Source organism: Gasterosteus aculeatus, chromosome X (assembly GCF_964276395.1).
Source record: "Gasterosteus aculeatus chromosome X, fGasAcu3.hap1.1, whole genome shotgun sequence".
NCBI lineage: Eukaryota > Metazoa > Chordata > Actinopteri > Perciformes > Gasterosteidae > Gasterosteus > Gasterosteus aculeatus.
Genome location: NC_135698.1, coordinates 10,654,311 through 10,672,549, shown reverse-complemented (window position 1 = coordinate 10,672,549; position 18,239 = coordinate 10,654,311). Strand labels below are relative to the sequence as shown.

General features: G+C 43.3%; 1 protein-coding gene across 2 annotated transcripts; it reads left to right on the top strand.

Moving 5' to 3' along the window:
- Window positions 1–1,419: 1,419 nt before the first annotated feature.
- On the top strand, window positions 1,420–17,321 carry LOC120809857 (transcription factor RFX4). Of its 2 annotated transcripts, none has more exons than XM_040163994.2 (18): window positions 1,420–1,954; window positions 4,357–4,443; window positions 4,639–4,699; window positions 6,809–6,932; window positions 8,032–8,093; window positions 8,565–8,778; window positions 9,253–9,330; window positions 9,470–9,633; window positions 10,034–10,134; window positions 10,275–10,333; window positions 10,441–10,585; window positions 10,890–10,984; window positions 11,459–11,576; window positions 12,853–12,972; window positions 13,262–13,429; window positions 13,581–13,701; window positions 13,780–13,918; window positions 16,018–17,321. In XM_040163994.2, the coding sequence occupies exons 1-18, from the start codon at window positions 1,912–1,914 to the stop codon at window positions 16,288–16,290; spliced, it is 2,172 nt and encodes a 723-aa protein (XP_040019928.1). In that variant the 5' UTR covers window positions 1,420–1,911; the 3' UTR covers window positions 16,291–17,321. The 2 variants fall into 2 exon arrangements, with proteins under 2 accessions (XP_040019928.1, XP_040019926.1); XM_040163992.2 differs by having other exon boundaries at window positions 13,542–13,701.
- Window positions 17,322–18,239: the final 918 nt, after the last annotated feature.

Sequence of the window (18,239 nt, the reverse complement as noted above, 5' to 3'; positions counted from 1 at the left end):
CATGGTTTAATAGAAGATGAACCCTTTATTAAATGTGAGGGGGAGGCAGCAGGATGCTCAGTGAGGGCAAATGGAAATGTGCAGTGACACAGTCATGGAGAGAAAGTCTCTTTTGAGTCATACGGTTTCCTTCCTTTTAAACCGAAGCCTTGATACCACCAACGTGCCGTATGCAGCGTAAGCATACCCCCCACCCCCACACACACACACACAACTCAATTGGGGCCTTTTCACTGAACAAAAGCGGTACACATCCGTTTGTGCAGACAGATTCTGTGAGAATAGGACGGGTGGAAGAGGCTCTTTTGGTGGCTGCACCTGTCCTGTTTCATGAGGCTCTAATAAGCCGATAACAGGGTGAAAAAAAGGATGTCATCCACTGAGGGAGATACAGACTCCACCTTCTCCTTCTCTGACTGCAATTAATTACATCCTCCTTATGAGGCCATGGCTTTTTTCAGCAGCCACCACGCAGGTCTTGATGCAGTGTTGTGTCATTAATGTGTGTTAAAGTATATCTCTTGTTTAATCTCACGCATTAAGAGGCAGATGAGCGAAAATGTTATGAAAGACGTTATGAGTCTTGGTCATTTTATTTCCTTTTTTTAAAAAATATTCTCAAATTCCTTTTGACCTTCCATTCATCACAGCAGCTTCTTTATTGCACAGACCTGCCTGCTCTAACAAAGCGTGGCCCCCGTGCACGGTTTGCTACGTGATGCTGCCCCCCCCCCGTACTTGCTCCCAGGTATCTGCGCGGTGCCGGCCGGTCAGGAGGAGTAGCGGTGCTGCCCACGACCTGCGCGCTGGTGGAGAAAGTCCTCCTCCGCTATCCATGGTGTGGTGAGTAATTCAGCCATAATCCGCCTTTCTCTTCTCCCCTCTTCTTCCCCTTCTTCTCTCCCCCTTCTCCTGTGGTTCCATTCATATTCTAATCACAGCTTTCGCTTCTCCAGCTCTCAGGCACTCCATCAGAGCCCTCCCAGCCTCGGGGCTTTGCACTTTTACTTCCCCCCCTTTGTGACCGTTCCCTCTTCTCAGAGGCACACCAAAAATAGGGTTGCCACAACGAAAAGAGTGAGCGGAAAAAACAGGTGAGAAATCCAGCAAAAAGCATCCACACGGGTGCACTTTTTTTTGTAGGCATGTATGAATGCGTGTCCGGCTGCACGATGTGTCCAACCGGCGACAAAGTTACCGCAAAGATGCCTCAGCGGTGGAGTGAGGTGATAAGTGGCCAAGTGGGGCAACAAGTGTCCCTGGGATATGAAACGGGAGTTAAAATGAGAAGCAACGGGCAGGAGTGGTGGTGGTGTGGGGATGTATGTTTATATGGAGCTCTGGGGTGTATAAAAACGTATTAAATGCCATAATGGAAGACGGGGAGGCCACAGTGTTAGGACTGCGTAGATCTAAGCCTCTTTTTTTTTTTCTTTTTTCTTTTTTTTTCTCGTTTGGAGGGAGCTTTTCTTATTCAAAACAGCCCCACAAAAGACTTCCAGTGAGCCTTGCCACATCCCCATCTGACTTGGGGCCATTCATCAGCCTTCCAAGCCTATCAATGACATGTCCCCATCAGGGCTCCTATAAAATCAGCCCCTTTCCCATGAAACATCAGCAAACATTTTGACGGGTCTGGCTTTCCCCCCGCTGGATTTCTGGAGTCTCTACCACCCCCCCTCCCCCCCACCTCCCCCTACAACCCACCACCCCCTCTTTCCTCCCTTATTCCCACCTCCCCCCCCCCCCCTTTCTCCTCCACCAACACCACCCCTCTCTGGGCGAACCTCAGATCCTCAACATCTCCTGTGACGGGCAGTGGACACGGAAACACTGAGCGAGCCAGCGAGGAGGGGGAAACGTGCACTGAGCCATTTTCTTGGGGGAACCAGTGCCGTTGATGGGAAGAGGATGCATTGCGGGCTGCTGGAGGAGCCTGATATGGATTCCACAGGTCAGTCCTGTTAATCTCCGCTCGCTTTGCTTTGTGTTGAGAAAACCTGCTTCTGTTCAGCTTCTGATTCTGCTGCTGCTCTGGAAGAAGACAAGTTTCTCTTCAGTCATGCAGAGGACGTGTCTGGATGCTCGGCTATTTTTTTTAATAGACGTGATCATTTATTATTTTTTAATTTTAATTCTGAAGTTTTTGGGCATCCACATTTGTGCGCAGTGCTGTTGTGTCATAAGTGTGTAACTTATTGACGGATTCAAGAAAAGTAACAGTACGCCAGGGAAATAGCCCTCAAATGTTTCCGTGATTGGTTTGGTCAGGTGGCTTCTTGCTGTTTTCAGAAAGATTCATTGTAAAATTCTGGAATTACGTTAATGAGAGAAGGGTTAAAAAAACGTGTGCATCATGTTTAAAGCATGCATCTGCTCTCAACTCACTTTTCTGTTTATTAGTCCAGAATTGGAAAAGGTTTTATTCAACTTCAAAACTGATGTTTACTGAGAATTAGTAAATGATTAGTAAGGGATTATAAAACACGGGATTTATCTATTTAATCTGGCAAACGTATCTGTATTATTTGGGTTTCCGAAACATGAGCGGTTGAGGTTAAATCTAATTAAGAGTTAGTTAAAGAGTTAAAGTTAAACAAGGTTTTTTTTTTTTTTTATCTGAATTTCTTAATTTGTGAAATGATTTTAAATGATTTATTCACAGTATGCCGGTGCACCATTGCAGACTAGTTTAACCCTGCATGTGTGTGAATAAATGAGTGTTGATCAAATTTAATCCAATTATTTAGATCCCCAACATATTTGTTCTGTGGCAAATGAAGCTTGAGAGCTGAGCCTCTGTGGAGAATCAGCTTCACTCCAGTGGATTCACCCTTTCCTATACATTTTTTTTAACTTTTAGTTAGACAGAAGCAAATGTTGTCAGTAAATAATGAGTCAGTAGTAATAGTGAAGTCAGTGACACCGGTATTCAGAGTTAAAAATTCAAATTTACAGGATTTTTTGTATATTTATATAGATATTCCCAGCATTTTAATTGACATGTATTATTAATCAGTTGGCAATATTAAAGGTGATGAGAATCATATGTCCACAGCAATTGACACCATTAAAGAGCCTCAACTAATATATTCTGTAGAAAGAAACCCCTCTCACGTCAGTGGGCTCAGTGGGCCGTGAGTTTGCGCAGCGACGTTGGGACTCTTGACTGCAGTCGGTCGTTGTCCATCGACACGTGACGAATATCGAGGTGCAGATTCCTCATCGCCTGGAGACTTTTAGAACTTTTCACTATGTGTGAACTGCTCTCAATCCCCGCGTGGGCTTCACCAACAGGTCGTCCTGCCGGCAGTCTGACATAAAGCAACAGCTGCTACGGGGATTGTTGTCGGTTCACATTGAGGAAGGAAAAGGAGAAAATAAATATTTAGTTAAAAGTTGACATTGTTAAAAGTAACTTTTACCATAGTGCTGTGTAATCTTCGAAGGTGGTATTGACTGCTCATTTGTATTTCAGGTTCATAAAGTCTTCATTCAACAGATGTAAGGATGATGAAACACATTTTACTTTTTATTTCATTGTTCTGACTGGGACATTCAGTGGCTTGCAAAGAAGATGTAGCTTATTATTAATTGAAAGGAACAAGATGAATATTTGGTCATTCCTTTATTAGACTTGTCTAATAGTAAATCGCTTTCTTGTCAGAAATAAAGGAATTTTAAATGGATATCCACCCTACTTATCAGGCTGTTTCTACATGAAAGCTTTGGTGTTTTGCTGCAGCTCGGTCACAGAAAGCACACATGTTGAGCCATTTCTAAGTGGAAATTAAAGCAGGACAATGGCCTCTATTCCACCAGAATGCTTCAGTGATGTGCACAGGCTCTTTTAAGCGAGTGTGTATGCTCGTAGTCTCCTGGGAACAATGCTGGATTCCTGCCGTCCTGGTGAAAACATCTCAAATAGAGCAAAGGCTGCATCGCTGCCCATACAACCCATTGTGGTCAGCTCGCCTCGTCACATTCGTGACATTTAAAGTGTCCTGTACAGCCAGTGCTTTTCAATGTTCATGTAAATAAAGCTTCAGCTGTTTTGTTCTGCACAACAAATTAAGTCCACTCAATTAGAGAGTGAGTTTTGGAATTATAAGTCTATGTTTCCATGAAAATGAATACAAAGAAATAGACCCAAAATGCTAAAAAGTGATGCTTCAGCTGAAGGACACTTAAAAGTCCCACAGTTACATTTTTGAAAAATCATCTTCTTTTGACCATATTTAAAATATTATAATAACTTAAGAATTACAAAAAGGTCATTTTTCTGAGTTGTACTAAAAGGCTTCATATTACAGTTTGTCCGGCTGTGTGATCTGTGGTCCATCGTGTCGTTTTTAGAGAGTTGGATTGAGAGATGCCTCAACGAGAGTGAGAGCAAGCGGTATTCCAGTCACACGTCTCTGGGGAACATGTCCAACGATGAACGTAAGCAGGCACCAAACCTTCTGACTTCACCGTTGTTCAAAATCATGTATCAGTCTTACAGCTAATGCCTTCAGTTCAATTAATGTCATTTAATGGGGACAGTTTTTCAAAAGGTTTATGTTTTGTCCGTTAAATAAACCTGTTAGACTTTGGGATTTTTTGCCCCTAAAATCCAAAATGTGTTGTATGTTACAGATGAAGAAAAAGAAAACAACAGAGCCTCAAAACCACATTCGACACCGGCTACTCTGGAATGGTAAGTTATCTAAAACACATTTCTATATTGTATTTTTCTTTAGTCCAATCAAATGCGAGCATTGCGGATTTTGTTAAAGTGTGGAACCTTAAACCTGAATAATCAAGTCTACGATTTACTTTGCGGGTATGGTGAATAATAGTTCATATGAATCCTGTCACTTTAATTAATTTACATTTTTTTCTACTTTGTATTCAATTATTGATTTTCGTGTACGTACAGTATGTATATATATTTTTTATTTGACTTGAAAATACATTTGTTTGAATCATTTTCTGTGAAACGCACAGATGAGACTCTGGTTCTCTACACGCTGGCTACATTTCTCGTCTTACCTCATCAGTTGAGGGATCCTATTGGTGTTTATTTGAGATTGCAGGCTCGCATCTGACCGTGACAAACTGATTTGATGTTTTATTCGTCCTCCCGGGGGGACTGTGATTTGAACGGCACACAGCTGTTGAACAATAGAGACATCGACCACAGACAGATTTAAAACGTGGTGCCGCTTCGACATGCAACAGATCTTTCATATCCTCCGTGTGCATCAAATGGAAACCCCAAACATGCCTGTAGTTAAAAAGTGGCCTCCTATTGCACAGCCGCATGACCCCATTTACGTAATAGCCTTCAGCATGATCTTAAATGAATATTTATACCGATTTAAGCTGCGCTGTGGGGGGTGAAACCCAGTGTGAGGAACAGTATTATAGAGTACAGAGTAAAGTATTACAAACATGAATGATTTTTTTCCATTCTAGTGAAATCTGCAACAAATGTACGCAACTCTAAAAGTAACCACAATTATGAGTTTTTGATTGAGCATCTAGGTTTTATTTGTTGAACCAGGGAGAATACATTTGATCACATGACTGTTTGGCCATGATTTGAATTTAAATTTTCAGAGATTGTGCTGGAATTAGCTTTTTAGTTTAGTGAACTATCCAGCCTTCTAAATGCAGTTATTTCGAAATAAAGTTGAAAGGCTGTTATATTTCTAAAAAAGAAATGGAAATTGTTATTTCAGGAATATAGTTCAGACATCATCTTACTTAGGGAGGGGAGACATTCCCTCACCTTGGGGATGTGTTTCCTATTCCTTCCTCCATTCTGGTTCATAATCCATCTGTTGCGCAATCAAACACCAGTTGTCTGTTCAGACCGTCAGAGAAGTGACCCGGTACGAGCTGCACGTGACGGTTTCTCTGCTGATTCATCAGTGATTTATAGTGAGTTGTTCCAAACATTAGGAAAACAGTGAATAGCTGTCACATGCTTTAAAAACAAAACAAATCGTGACTCAGAATAGACCGCGGGTGAACTCCACATAATAGAAAGTTGTGAGCGGAGGAGACAGTTCAAGCAGAAACAGGGATCTGTTGGACGGATACGAGATGAACCGATGATTATAGCTAATGCAGCACGGCTAAATGGCTTTAAGAGACGCTGACTGATGCATTAGACACAGGGACTACTTTGATTCAATGGTTGTATTAAATATAATTCTTTGTGCACACATTTCTAATCTAATATTTCAGTGCAGATTAATATGCAACATGACATGATGTGTATCGGAAACCGTTTCTCTGGGGCTTTCACTCACATTTATTACTAAAACCAACGCAACCCTTTATATACACTGACTGAAAACAGATCAAAAGATAAACAAATTGAATCAATGTAAAACTGTAATGAAATGCATCCACTTAAGTTGGGAAAATTACTCAAAAATGCAGCTATGTGGAGTGTTTGGGGGCCAAGTCGTGACGCACATTCCAGACAACTGCAACAACTGCCCCTCCATCAAATATCATTTTGTGATTGCGTAGAATTTCTTATCATTTTTACCGTACAGCTGTTAATTAGACAGGATCACTTACTATCATCAGGAAAATGGTCTTTGAGACTACGACACACATAAAGTGTAAAGTGTAAAGTTGTTTGTTGTGATCAAAAAAACCTTCACTACATCCATTAATTTAAGCTGGAATCTTGCTTCCTAAAAATAAACACATTAAATTACTGTTTTTTTTCACATTTGTTTTGACCAGACAAGTCAGAACCATGTTAGATTTACTTTGCGCTGATAATTCCCATTCTTATTGACAGGCTAGAGGAGAACTATGAGATAGCTGAGGGTGTGTGTATCCCGCGAAGTGCCCTCTACATGCATTACCTAGACTTCAGTGAGAAACAGGACACGCAGCCTGTGAACGCAGCCAGCTTCGGAAAGGTAAGATTCTTAAAATCATTGAAAATCATCGAAAAAGAAGGTCTGGCAACTTATTGTTTCCTTCAGAATCCAGTTCAACACAAAACCTTTTATTTATCTTTTTTTAAACCCGTGCAAGCCGTGAACTCCACGCGGAGTCTTTAGAGTTTAGATGTACCTCCATGCAGACAGGTGAGTTTGGAGCAACTAAAACAAAATGACTCAACGGAAGACGACACACGTGGATATTGACTGAAAAGCAATAAAACCCCCGTCCACTAAACCCGAATTAGTCTGACCATTTCATGCCCGGGTTGTCTCTTTTTTTTGGGCTGTTGAAGTAATTTCAACTGCAGCTCAGTGTGAAGCGAGCAAAGCTCTGCGGCCGTTCACTGAACACGTAATTTAGAGCCAAAGGAGATGTGCTTTCGTCTGTTCCCACAACCCCGAGAGGTTCCTCAGCCTTCCCACCCCCAGCCATCCCCTGTACCCCCGGACTCCGGCCCCAAACCCCAACCCCCAACCCCGGCCCGCCCCCACCCGTCCGCAGCTCCCGTCGGAAGATATTGAAAAAGAGAAGGGGCCTGGATTAATGTGTAATTAAAGGAAATTTGGAAGGGTGAGATGTTGCGGAATGTTAGATCAGTGGCTGGAGCAGTGTGGGGTGTCCTTTAGGAAGGCTTCATTGATTCAGGACAAAAAAACAAGAGAGGGCCCGGACTGCCTCCCTGTCTGCTCATTTATCAAGCGGGGGCCTGACAGAAACTTCACAGCTTGGCCTCTTTTTTCATCCCACACAATGGAGAGCTACACTGTTTGCTAAAGTTTCTGCACCGGGAGTTGGACCAGGGAGCCAATCTCTTTGGACAAAAAGAGAGGAAAGGAGGGAGTGGAGATGGGAAAAGAGAGAGTGAGAAGGAGAGACGATGGGTGGGTGGGTGGATAGATGAGGGGAGACTAAAAACTAATATCCCTGCATGTCATAAATGGATCCCCTCAGAGACCTCCCTGTGAAAACAGCTATGAGACCTTTGCATTGTTCCGTTTTCTCATCCTGGAAAATGCACACGTTCACGCACATGCACACGCTGACTGAAGTCTTCTCTCCTGCATTCAACAGATCATAAGGCAGCAGTTTCCAGCGTTGACGACCAGAAGACTTGGGACCAGAGGGCAGTCTAAGTAAGTTGGTCCGGTTTATTCTTTTGTAAACCGGCTGCACGTTGCACACATGTTTACAAACCCTCAATCCCCCCAGCAGACAGACAGACAGAGAGAATACTAAATAAAACAACCTATAAACAGCAAACATGATTAAAATACCAAAGACCGTAAGTTCAAATAAATCAATTCCATTGTGGTTCAGACTTTCTGGGAATCTTGAGTGTAATATTTGTTTTTTTACCTGTTTTAATAGAAATCTTGAATTGTTTTTAAAGCATCACAGTCAATAGTAGTCTCTTCCTAGTGAAGACCTGCATAGTCAATGAGATTATTATTATTATGTTCTTCCACATTTTCAGAAATCAGAGAAAAATATGTCTTTTTTTTTTTTTTTTCTTACTTTGTTCGTTCCAAGCTTTTGTTTTCTCGTTTTTTCTTTAGCTAAAGTTTCATGTCTTTCTACCTACAACACGTCATGTCTTCCGTCAGGTACCACTACTACGGCATAGCCGTGAAGGAGACCTCCCAGTATTACGATGTGATGTACTCCAAAAAGGGGGCGGCCTGGGTGAACGAGACCGGGAAGAAAGAGGTCACGAAGCAGACAGTGGCGTATTCACCGCGCTCCAAACTGGGAACGCTCCTGCCAGAGTTTCCAAATGTCAAAGACCTAAATTTGCCCTCCAGCCTGCCAGAAGAGAGGGTAAACAGGAGTTTTTGAAAGTCCATCCTTACACCCCCCCCCCCTTCCCCTCTCCCTGCCATCCCGCCATCTCTGCGCCCCCTCTGGCTCCAGCCTTTTATGCCCGGGACCTTCACTGGGTTTGCATTTAGAGAAGGACCTTGAGGATTTATACGCTGGCTCTTCACTAACTCTTAATCTTTTGGGGGAGATAATAAGATCTAGCGATGGACAAAGGAAAGGCACTAGCTGTCCGGCTTTTAAAGAGGGGCGGTGATTTTAAACGGTTTGTGTTTTGCTGATCTCTAAAGCTCGTTTTGTATTAGTCCGCTCCTGCCCAGACCTGTAACACGTATTTATTGCTCCACATGCTTTGGGCAAGATTTATTCTCTTGTTTTTCTCCCACTTTTTTTTTTTTTCTCTCCCCCAAAAGAGTAAAAAAAACAGTTAACGTTTGTGGTGCAATTAGATTGATACTCAGTTGTTGCCCACAGGTGTCGACCTTCATCATGATGTACAGAACGCACTGTCAGAGGATACTGGACACTGTTATCCGAGCCAACTTTGATGAGGCAAGTTTCTTCTGTTTTAGACCCTGTTAAGCATCCAACTCCAGTTTTTTACCCGACACACAGTGGGATTGCATGGCTTTGGTGCTGTCTGAAATAACTTTCATTCCCTGTAACACTGAACGGCGTGTCTTACTTTCAGGTCCAAAGCTTCCTGCTGCACTTCTGGCAGGGCATGCCGCCCCACATGCTGCCGGTGCTCGGCTCCACCACCGTGGTAAACATAGTCGGGGTTTGCGACTCCATCCTCTACAAGGCCATCTCCGGCGTGCTGATGCCCACCGTCCTGCAAGCCCTGCCTGACAGGTGAGCGCCTGTGCTCTTCACTCTGAAGACTCTTGTCTGTTGTAACTGAAATGACTTGTTGATGATGTCATTCTGTGTTTGTTGCATTGGGATTACGACAGAGATCACGAGCTGCTGCATTAACGCCTCATCGTTATGGTTTAGTACAGTGAATAACGTTTATCAAACATAACTATGCTGCTACGGTTAAGGCCCTTCTGGCTTTGCTGTGCTTTTTCCCTATAGCTATCCTTTATTGTAATTTACACAAAAGACTGAAATGATCAGTTAGTTGACAAAATCGGGTTAAAGCATCATAAATTGTCTGGTTCCAGCTTCCCACACTAACTGTTTTCTTTTCTTTTACAATATATGTTGTCCAATATACTAATTATGTTCCTGTTTTCTTTCATTCACACAGTTTGACTCAGGTTATTCGGAAATTTGCCAAACAGCTGGATGAGTGGCTCAAAATAGCACTTCATGACCTTCCTGAAAACCTGAGGAATATCAAATTTGAATGTATGTATGTATAAAATGCCACATCTCATTGTAATAGTTTACATCTTGTGTTTTTTGCTTCTTTTCTTTTTCCAAACAAAAATGTTTAAATTATGACACTCGCAGGACTAAACAAATTCATTCTCATTTTTTGTTTCCAGTGTCCAGAAGATTTTCTCAGATTCTAAAGCGGCAAACGTCATTAAATCATCTCTGTCAGGTGCCTATCTCAGCGTCAATGTTTTTAATAAAACTCCATATGAACAAACACAGCCGATAAGGGACACGGGGACGCTCTTGTAATATTGCCGATGTATCTGTCCTCAGGCCTCGCGGACCGTGATAAACAGTGCCGACATCACCTTTCAAATGCTGGAGGACTGGAGGAATGTGGACTTGAACAGCATCACCAAGCAGACACTTTACACCATGGAGGACTCACAAGAGGAGCACCGGCAGCTTATTATCCACCGTAAGTCCTTTTAAACGGGATTCCACTCAAACACACCCGGGCAGACAGAGATTTACACTTTACAGCCACGCAAAACGACGCGACGTGGGACAAACATTCCCACGGCCAGCGGAGTCAAAGCGACAGACCGAGAGGTTAAACGAGTTCGCGTTCCTCTGAAACGCCCTGCGGAGCGACTCCTATTCACTGCGCCGATAGGTGGAGGCCGCCGTTGAAAGAAGGCGCCGCGACGCCACTCGTGTGTTCTCAGCTTTCAAGCGACGTGGAATGAAATGATAACCTGGCGTTCTCCCTCCCGTGGCAGTGTATCAGGAGTTTGATCGTCTATTGGAGGAGCAGTCGCCAATCGAGGCGTACATCGAGTGGCTGGACCTGATGGTGGACCGCTGCGTCGTCAAGGTCAGGCCGCATTCACTTTTTCCATTCATTTCGGGTAAAAATATGTCTGGTCGGGCTTCTGTTCATTCTTCTCTGAAAAGGTTTTTGTATTTTCTATGTTTGATGCCCTGAGGGAAAGTGTTTGTGCAGCAGCAGTTCAGTCGTTTTGTAAAAGCTACACACCTCTGTGTGTCTTTTCTCACCCAGCGGTACTTGCGTTGCAATCCTCCCAGTTAATGATGTCTTCAAGCGTCCCATTTGCGTCCATTATGTGCCTGATATGGGCTTGTAAAATGCGGTTGCCCCGGCAACGTCTTGGACGGCCCAGACAATAGTTCAATGGGAGGGCGTGTCTCGGGGGGCAAATTAAATAGTTGACTTGTTGACATGTTTTTTTCGCTCCTGAGGGTTAAGCCCCAATGTGGACCCGGGGGTTAATTCTACGCCGCCATCTCAACCCTTCCCCCTCTTTTCACATGGAAATGTTCGCTCTAGGTGGCAGGGAAGAGGCCCGGGTGCCTGAAGAAGGTGGCCCAACAGTTCCTGCTGATGTGGTCGTGTTTTGGTACCAGAGTCATCCGGGATATGACCCTCCACAGCGCGCCCAGCTTCGGTGAGCTGCTAATGCTTTGTCCCCGTCCATCGAGGACACAGCTTTGACGTTGCTGCATGAGGATAGGGATTAGGGAAAAGTCATTTATTGTATTTTGCGTCATGCATGGACAAGGGGACTACACAGACTATTTTGATTCCACAGATAACGTTGCATTGGTAAAATATTTATCAGATAGAAACTTCTTATAATGCGAACAAAAAAGCACTTTGCTTCACCTAAAAATGAAGCTTTTTATTATTATCCATCCAGTGGGGCCCTTAAATAAATGCATAATGAGAGAAAAGGATACTTATAATTATAATGTAATATATTATAATATAATAAGTAATACTTTAAATCACATCTTAAACAATATATTATTACACCTGCCTGTTTCCTGAGCTATAGCTGAGTTAACTGAACACTGACTTTTTGTTAAATCCTGCTCACACAAGTCAGAATTTAGTGTTTTTTTAACACGAGGAATGATTTGCTCTTAGCATTAATAAATAATACACTTAGTGAATCAATCAAGGAAATCAAACCAAAATATGGATTTTGCACTGCTTAATGTAGAGATGTGTCACATTTAAAGATATTCTAGTGAGCTGCAGTTCAGACGGATTCACAAATACATCTGTCATTGATTTTCATGTCACCACAGAACTGAACACTGATGGACATTTAGAAACTTGCAACTTGCAAGGTTCAGTGCAACCAAATGCTCGAGGCCTCTAAAGCATGGATCTCATATCTAAAACAAAGAGAATGGAAAACTTTGATTATTTTTTGCGCAGCCTCAAAGTTTACAATAACTGAGACTTATAAAAACTTGACTCGTAAAAGTGAAAGAAAAAGAAAATGTCTTCTCTTTCCTCTCCGCCTGTGAACATCAAAGACACAGCTGGTGTCAGTGTTTTGATAAAGCAGGTCTCTGTGCACAAAGCTAATTAACAAAAGCCTGTGTTTTCCATTTTATAACCGGTCAATGTTACAACCCGCTCCCTTGAATAGCCACAAGTGTTTATTGTGCGCAGGGCGGCAGCAGCCACCCGCACAATGACACAATTGTGACACTGCGTCACATGCCAGGGTCCCATCTTCCGTGCGACCCTGGGGTCAGCTGACGTATTTCTGGCAGTAATTCGGGTACACGGAAACAGGCGCGCTCGCTTCTTTTTGATAACGGCAGCCCCCCTGCCCGTCTGCAGGATGTGATGTCATCACTTTTGCGTTAAAACGTCTTAGTCGTCTTTGTCTGCGTTACAACTCATGCTGTCTTCTCTGTACGCAGGCTCCTTCCACCTGATCCACCTGATGTTTGATGACTATGTGCTTTACCTGCTGGAGTCGCTGCACTGCCAGGAGAGAGCCAACGACCTCATGAGGGCCATGAAGAGCGAGGGCAGCACAGGTGAGATTGCCACATGGAGGCCTAACCAGGAAATATTAGGAAATATCCAACAGTTGCCTACTGATATTTGTTTTAAACATTCAGTTTTAGCTCAGGAATTGTGAAGATTTGTTGCTGATCAACACGTGAAAAGCTTTAGTTTTTGACTGAACACAAGGACACTTAATATATTCAGAGTTCAGATCTTGGTGGGAGTTACCAATATTGGGACGACGACTTCAGTCCAACAAAACTGCGTATTTTGCTCTGTCAGATTGGCTAACGGCCCGTCCTCTCTTTAAACCTTCAGCGGAGAGAGAGGAGGAATTCCCGGTGACAGAAACCACCGCCGCCTCCCCGTCCCCACGGCCCTTCTCTCCCGCCCGGTCGGTCCACTCGGTTTGCGTTTCCTCGGCCGGCTCCCCCACGGCGGCCGTGTCCCCGGAGTACGCAGGCGTCCCCGCCACCACCACCACGGGTAAGACGGGCGTCCCAGTCACACGGACTATCCTGAATGAGCGCAACTCTCACTGCACATAGATTCCCTTGAGCCAACACATTGTCTTTGTGTCCATATATGTGTCTACCAGGCGCTGTTCAGTCATATACCTGGTCCCTTACATACACAGTGACAACGGCCGGCGGCTCCGCTCCAGAGGCCGGACAGCAGCTGTCCTGTATGAGGAGCAGCGCTCCAGTGCCACCGCCGTCCTCCACCCACCGGATGCCTGTCTACAGGGAGGAGCATGGGTAATTATTGCTGTGGTGTTAGCATTGGGTTTTCTTTCATGACAGAATTAGTTTTTAATGGGTTTTCTACTATTCCAGGTACACTGGTAGCTACAACTACGGCAGCTACGCCAACCAGCATCCTCACTCCATCCAGAGCCAGTATCCCAGTCTGGCCCATGAGCCGGCCATCACAACCCCCCTCCACTACTCCGCCTACCACCGGTCGTCCGCACAGGTCAGTCCCAGGGAGGAGAAATGAATTAAGTGAATTGGAGTCCTACATCCGAAAGTGTGCGTGTTTAAGCAAGCAAGCATTAATCACAAAATGTACTTCAATTAGTATTATATTATAGTATTATTAGTATTATATTATATTAGTATTATTATTGAGACATGGACTAAGTTTCAGCAATTCATCCTAATGTTTTATAAGATCATATATTTTGATCATGTATGCATGTGTGCTTGCGTGTCTGGACCTGTATGTATCCACATCAGAGCTGTGTGCAACTGAGATGTGTTGTTTGTCCATCTTGTGAGAACTGGAAGAAGAACATGGAGCATATGTGCTGCCCAGAAATAGAGCATAAACATGTAGTACATGTAGATTGTGAAATGCTTGACGCACGCTTTGGTGAACTTTGCTGCAAAGTAAGTAAAGATTAAAAAGGTTTAAATTGGAGGAAAAAAGGCTCGCCGGGATGAGATTGTCCGATGCCACAGCTTGTGTTGCGACTGATGTGTGTGAGTTTACTCTTCTGATGGTAATTTCCTGTCAAGGGCCCTCCAGCCTCGAGCAGGAGGAGATCAGCTGGGCCTCAGCAGTCGCAGTGTTTCTAAAAGCCCCCGAATCGCCCTCTCAGGAGGCAGACTGTGAAAGGTGGCTCGGCCCGGGCCAAGAGAAGCCTCTGTTGCTCCTCTCTCCAGCCCTCGATAGTCTCTTCGTCTGTCTGAGCCAGTAGCCACAGAGCAAGGGAGGCGTTTATTAAAATATTGTTATTCAATGGTCTCTTTTCTGCTTGTGAACAAGAGGCAGCTGAGCCGTCTGTTCTGCTCTCTGACCTGCGCTGCCTGTCTCTTTCCATGCCGTGGTCCCTCATAATGGAATCGACTGTTGTGTTTATATTTAGTGAGGGAAAGGGAAATAGGGTTGTACTTCCTCCTTTATTTTTAAGCCGGTCTGAGCTTAAATCGGGCACAATGCTGGCACTTTGTCCGTGCGGGAGTCTGGGGATCGAGCCGAGACGAACACAAAACCTCGTCGGATCCACATCTGTCCAAAATATTTTTGGGACAGATGGGAGAATTAGTCAGAAATGTTTGGCTTCAGTCACCAGAGGCAACAAAAGGAACACAGGACAACCACCGATGTGTGATTTTCCTAAGTGACTTTATTTTCTATTTAGACCATTTTGGTCAAACATGTGAAGCAATTTCCCCAGACAGGAAATTACCATCGGCAGGGTCAGTTCACACAATATGCCGCGACAGGGCTAACGTAGTATCAAATATGCTGTTAGAGCTGTGAGTACACAGAGGTCAGCGCCTCTGTGCATGTTCAGGGAACGTGTTGGGTTCTGCAAACTGGAGTTACAGAAGTACACTCAAACAGTTGCACATGCTGGGTGTTGTTTTATACGCTGATTGAGAAGTGCCCTCAACACTGTTTTCTAATCAGCATGTCAAAGTTTTTGTATTCCTCGCAGCATTTACCCCTTTAATGGAATAGTTTAAAGAAAAGCCAACTGATTGATTAAAGATTAATACCACTCATGTCTGTCTCATATCTTCGCTTTGCATGAAGACAGCTGGTGTGTGGGAGAAATTGCTGACTCGCATCTCTAACATGTTAAATCTCGTTTGTCCAGAAGTGTGGAAGCTGTTTTTTGTACGGAGGGTTTTGTAACCGGCTGAGTGAGCCTCATATCTAATCAGACAGATCAGAGTGTTTTTGAACCTCAACTTAACTGTCAACGGGAAAGCGATTAATTTCCTTTCTTCCTTAACATTTAAAGAAGACGTATGTTAAGGTAACTGAAAGATTAAAGAAAAAAATTTGTTGATTAATCTATCAAGTCACATCACAGTAAATGTATTTTAAAATTATTGAGATAACCGATTAAGTGTTTAAGTCAATTTTCAAGAGAAATACCAAAAATGTAACACAATGCCCTCTAAATGCCAGGATATTTTATGTTTTTCTTTGTCTTTGTGATTTTAGGCACGATAGAGACAATAATCAGCAGGTTAATTGGCTGTAAAATTACTGTCAGTTACGGTTTTACTCTAAATTAAATGCTGCATCCCCTTTCCTCTTTTTCTCCCCTTCCCCAGTACCAGCTCAACGGCCAGATGTCGCGCATGGAGCCGTGCTTGATGAGCAGCACTCCGCGGTTACACGCTGCACCCGTCGCCCCCCGGTGGCCCGACGTGTCACCAGCGAACGCCTGTTACAGCAGCCCACCTATGCATTCGTCCCGCTACGCCACCTCCGGGGACCTATACTCTCCCCTCGGCCCACGCAGGAACTCAGAGTATGAACACTCGCAGCATTTCCCAGGCTTTGCCTACATCAACGGAGAGGCCACCACGGGCTGGGCAAAATAAACAATGGTCACCCGTGTAAAAGCCCCGGGCCTGCCGTACTTGCAGATGCAAAGTATCTAAACGCTTCTAATCGAGTACGTGGTGCAGAGAGGAACAGAGAGTACATGGTTATAAGAATCATGGTATGTACGTACTGACACTTTGGAAAGCCTCGCCGATGATCTGTAACTTGCGTTAAAATAGATGGGGGGTTTTTCCACCGCTGGAGGAAAAAAAGTCCAAATCAGACAGAATGAACTTGCAGCAAAATCATTTAGAAGTGCAATGCTGCTGCCAAGCTGTGCCTTTGTTTTATGGAATGTAAACCTCTGTTTCCCTCGCCTGTCTCACAAATCAGCACACGCAGCGTCCCACCGGCCCTCAGTTTTGTCAGTGACTGGGGGGATCCGTGTGCTGCAAGCCTTCACTGACACCAGTACAATCTCAGTGAGTGCGTGTCTCCTCTTGTCGCTCAGCGTCGTGCGGCATCTTGTCATGAACCTGCTGCAGTGGCTTTGATTGCTGCAGGATGTGGATGAACTGCACTGCCTTAAAGTTCTTTTGGGACACGCGTTACAGAGGCACCAAACGAAGGACAGATTTAAACTCTTTGATCGGGGTATGAAGGTGTCTCCCTCTTGATCGTTTTTTTTAAGTGATCAAATGCGGTGACTCAAAAACAACTGCGTGTGTATATTCTGTTGCAAGATTGTTTGCTGTTTTACTGTGACTATATATGTATATATACATATATACATGTATATAAATATATACATATATAAATATATAGTATGTATTTTCTGTAACTTTGTAACATGGTGTATCCTTTATTTTCTATGTTACAATTGGTACTTTGTTCTCTGTTTTGTATGGTTAGTGAAAGACACATTAACCTAGGGTTGTGTGTTTTATAATGCACTCAAAGCTACTGAGGACCTATTACCCTATGGGTATTTATAAAAATGGAAATTATCAAAATGTACAGTAACATGAAGTCTAGTCACTTTTCTGTAAATAAAAGCACTGGAAACCGTCTGTGGTGACAATTTAAAGTCTTTGTCACATTGTCTTCCTTTTTCAACTGTGTTGATTTTTTCTGTATTTAGGTCCACTAGTCATGATATGTCCAAATATCAATGTCCAACAGTTTTATAGTTAAACACATTATTTGTATGCATAATCCATGTCAGGACTGCAGCAAAACCTGCTCATTGATTTAAGTTTCGCTCCAATAGTTAAAGTTTTTAATATTTTTTTTTGGTAGATTTCTTTTAAAGTTGACTTGAGAGCTATTGACATGTGTTACTTCTGAAAATACACTTCACATTTACCTTCTATTATAGCTCCAGTTTACTTTTTTCTAAAGTAGTTTGGGCTCATACTTACTTCTCTCCATGCAGTGTTAACTCAGTGGGGGGTTTGGTCGGTGGCACAAGAGCAACACTGCAGAAAGAATTACATTTCAATGGAGAGAATGTCTTGGTTCGCTGGGGTCATTGTATCTCAGTCCCATAACCTTTGATCTTTGACCCCTGTCTAGATGTGTTTTTATTGGAACAGATCCTCTCCCAAATCCTGCAGGATTCACGACAGAGACTTTGTATTCAGATGAAAACAACAAGTAGCTTCCTTTGTGCTTCTTTTATAAACGTTTCTGATTCCTGATGCGCTTTAAAACGAGTTTAACTGAAGCGTATTTCTTAAAGGTTTTCTTTTTAAAGTTTCCTTTATCTATCAATTTGATTTCAACTTTCCATTTGGGTTAGCGTTATACAAATCACAGTATCTGTAAGTATACTGTGAAACTATTACATTATTAGGAGGAAAAGGGACATAGTTACATCGATAGATTACACCAAATAAGAGAAAACATACAGACTAAGCTTCAAACCGCAGAGATTGTTCATTTACGGTGCTGCAGACAGCGTATATCCTGATCACATTTAATGACAGGGATGCTTCACAGGCAC

Coding starts and splice junctions, on each gene's coding strand:
- LOC120809857 (XM_040163992.2), top strand. CDS start 1,912: ATGCATTGCGGGCTGCTGGAGGAGCCTGATATGGATTCCACAG. Junction 6,933..8,031: donor ACGCAGCCAGCTTCGGAAAG/GTAAGATTCTTA, acceptor TGCATTCAACAG/ATCATAAGGCAGCAGTTTCC. Junction 9,634..10,033: donor CTGCAAGCCCTGCCTGACAG/GTGAGCGCCTGT, acceptor TCATTCACACAG/TTTGACTCAGGTTATTCGGA.